Raw genomic sequence first — 445 nt, 5'->3', positions numbered from 1 at the left:
CTGCTGCTGCTGCTGCTTCTGCTGCTGCTGCTGCTGCTGTTGCTGCTGCTGCTGCTGCTGCTGCTGCTGCAGTTCGTGCTGGGTTTCCCCCGTCTCCCCTGAGAGAAGAGAAGCCGCTGAGAGATGTCAACGACGGCGAAGCTCTCCTCGTCATGCTTCGTGCTAATAGTGAGGGTTTAGGGTTTAGGGTTTAGGGTTTAGGGTTTAGGGTTTGGGGGTTGTTGTCTGCTTTGCGCGGCTGGAGAGGCCCCGCTGCAGCAGCAGCAAACTCAGCAGGAGGAGTATATACAGCAGCAGCAGCAGCAGTAGCAGCAGCAACAGTATGAGGGGCAGCAGCAGCAGCAAGCACAGCAGCAGCAGCAGCAGCAGCAGCAACAGCAGCAGCAGCAGCAGCAGAGTTTGTTGTGTCTTTTGCTGCAGCTGGGCGGCAGGCAGTTTCCTTCCG

General features: G+C 58.2%; 1 protein-coding gene across 1 annotated transcript in view; it reads left to right on the top strand.

Annotated features, from left to right (window-relative positions):
• Positions 1–445, top strand: part of EMH_0011710 (uncharacterized protein) — a gene marked incomplete at both ends in the record, with an annotated part of 2,158 nt that overhangs the window by 1,462 nt on the left and 251 nt on the right. Inside the window, one exon of the mRNA XM_013499350.1 lies at positions 421–445. Coding sequence (XP_013354804.1) covers positions 421–445 — 25 coding nt within the window. The remainder of the gene's footprint in view (positions 1–420) is intronic.

Source organism: Eimeria mitis, genomic scaffold, assembly GCF_000499745.2.
Source record: "Eimeria mitis Houghton genomic scaffold, Emh_scaff423, whole genome shotgun sequence".
Classification (NCBI taxonomy): Eukaryota; Apicomplexa; class Conoidasida; order Eucoccidiorida; family Eimeriidae; genus Eimeria; species Eimeria mitis.
This window is presented reverse-complemented; position numbering and strand designations above follow the sequence as displayed.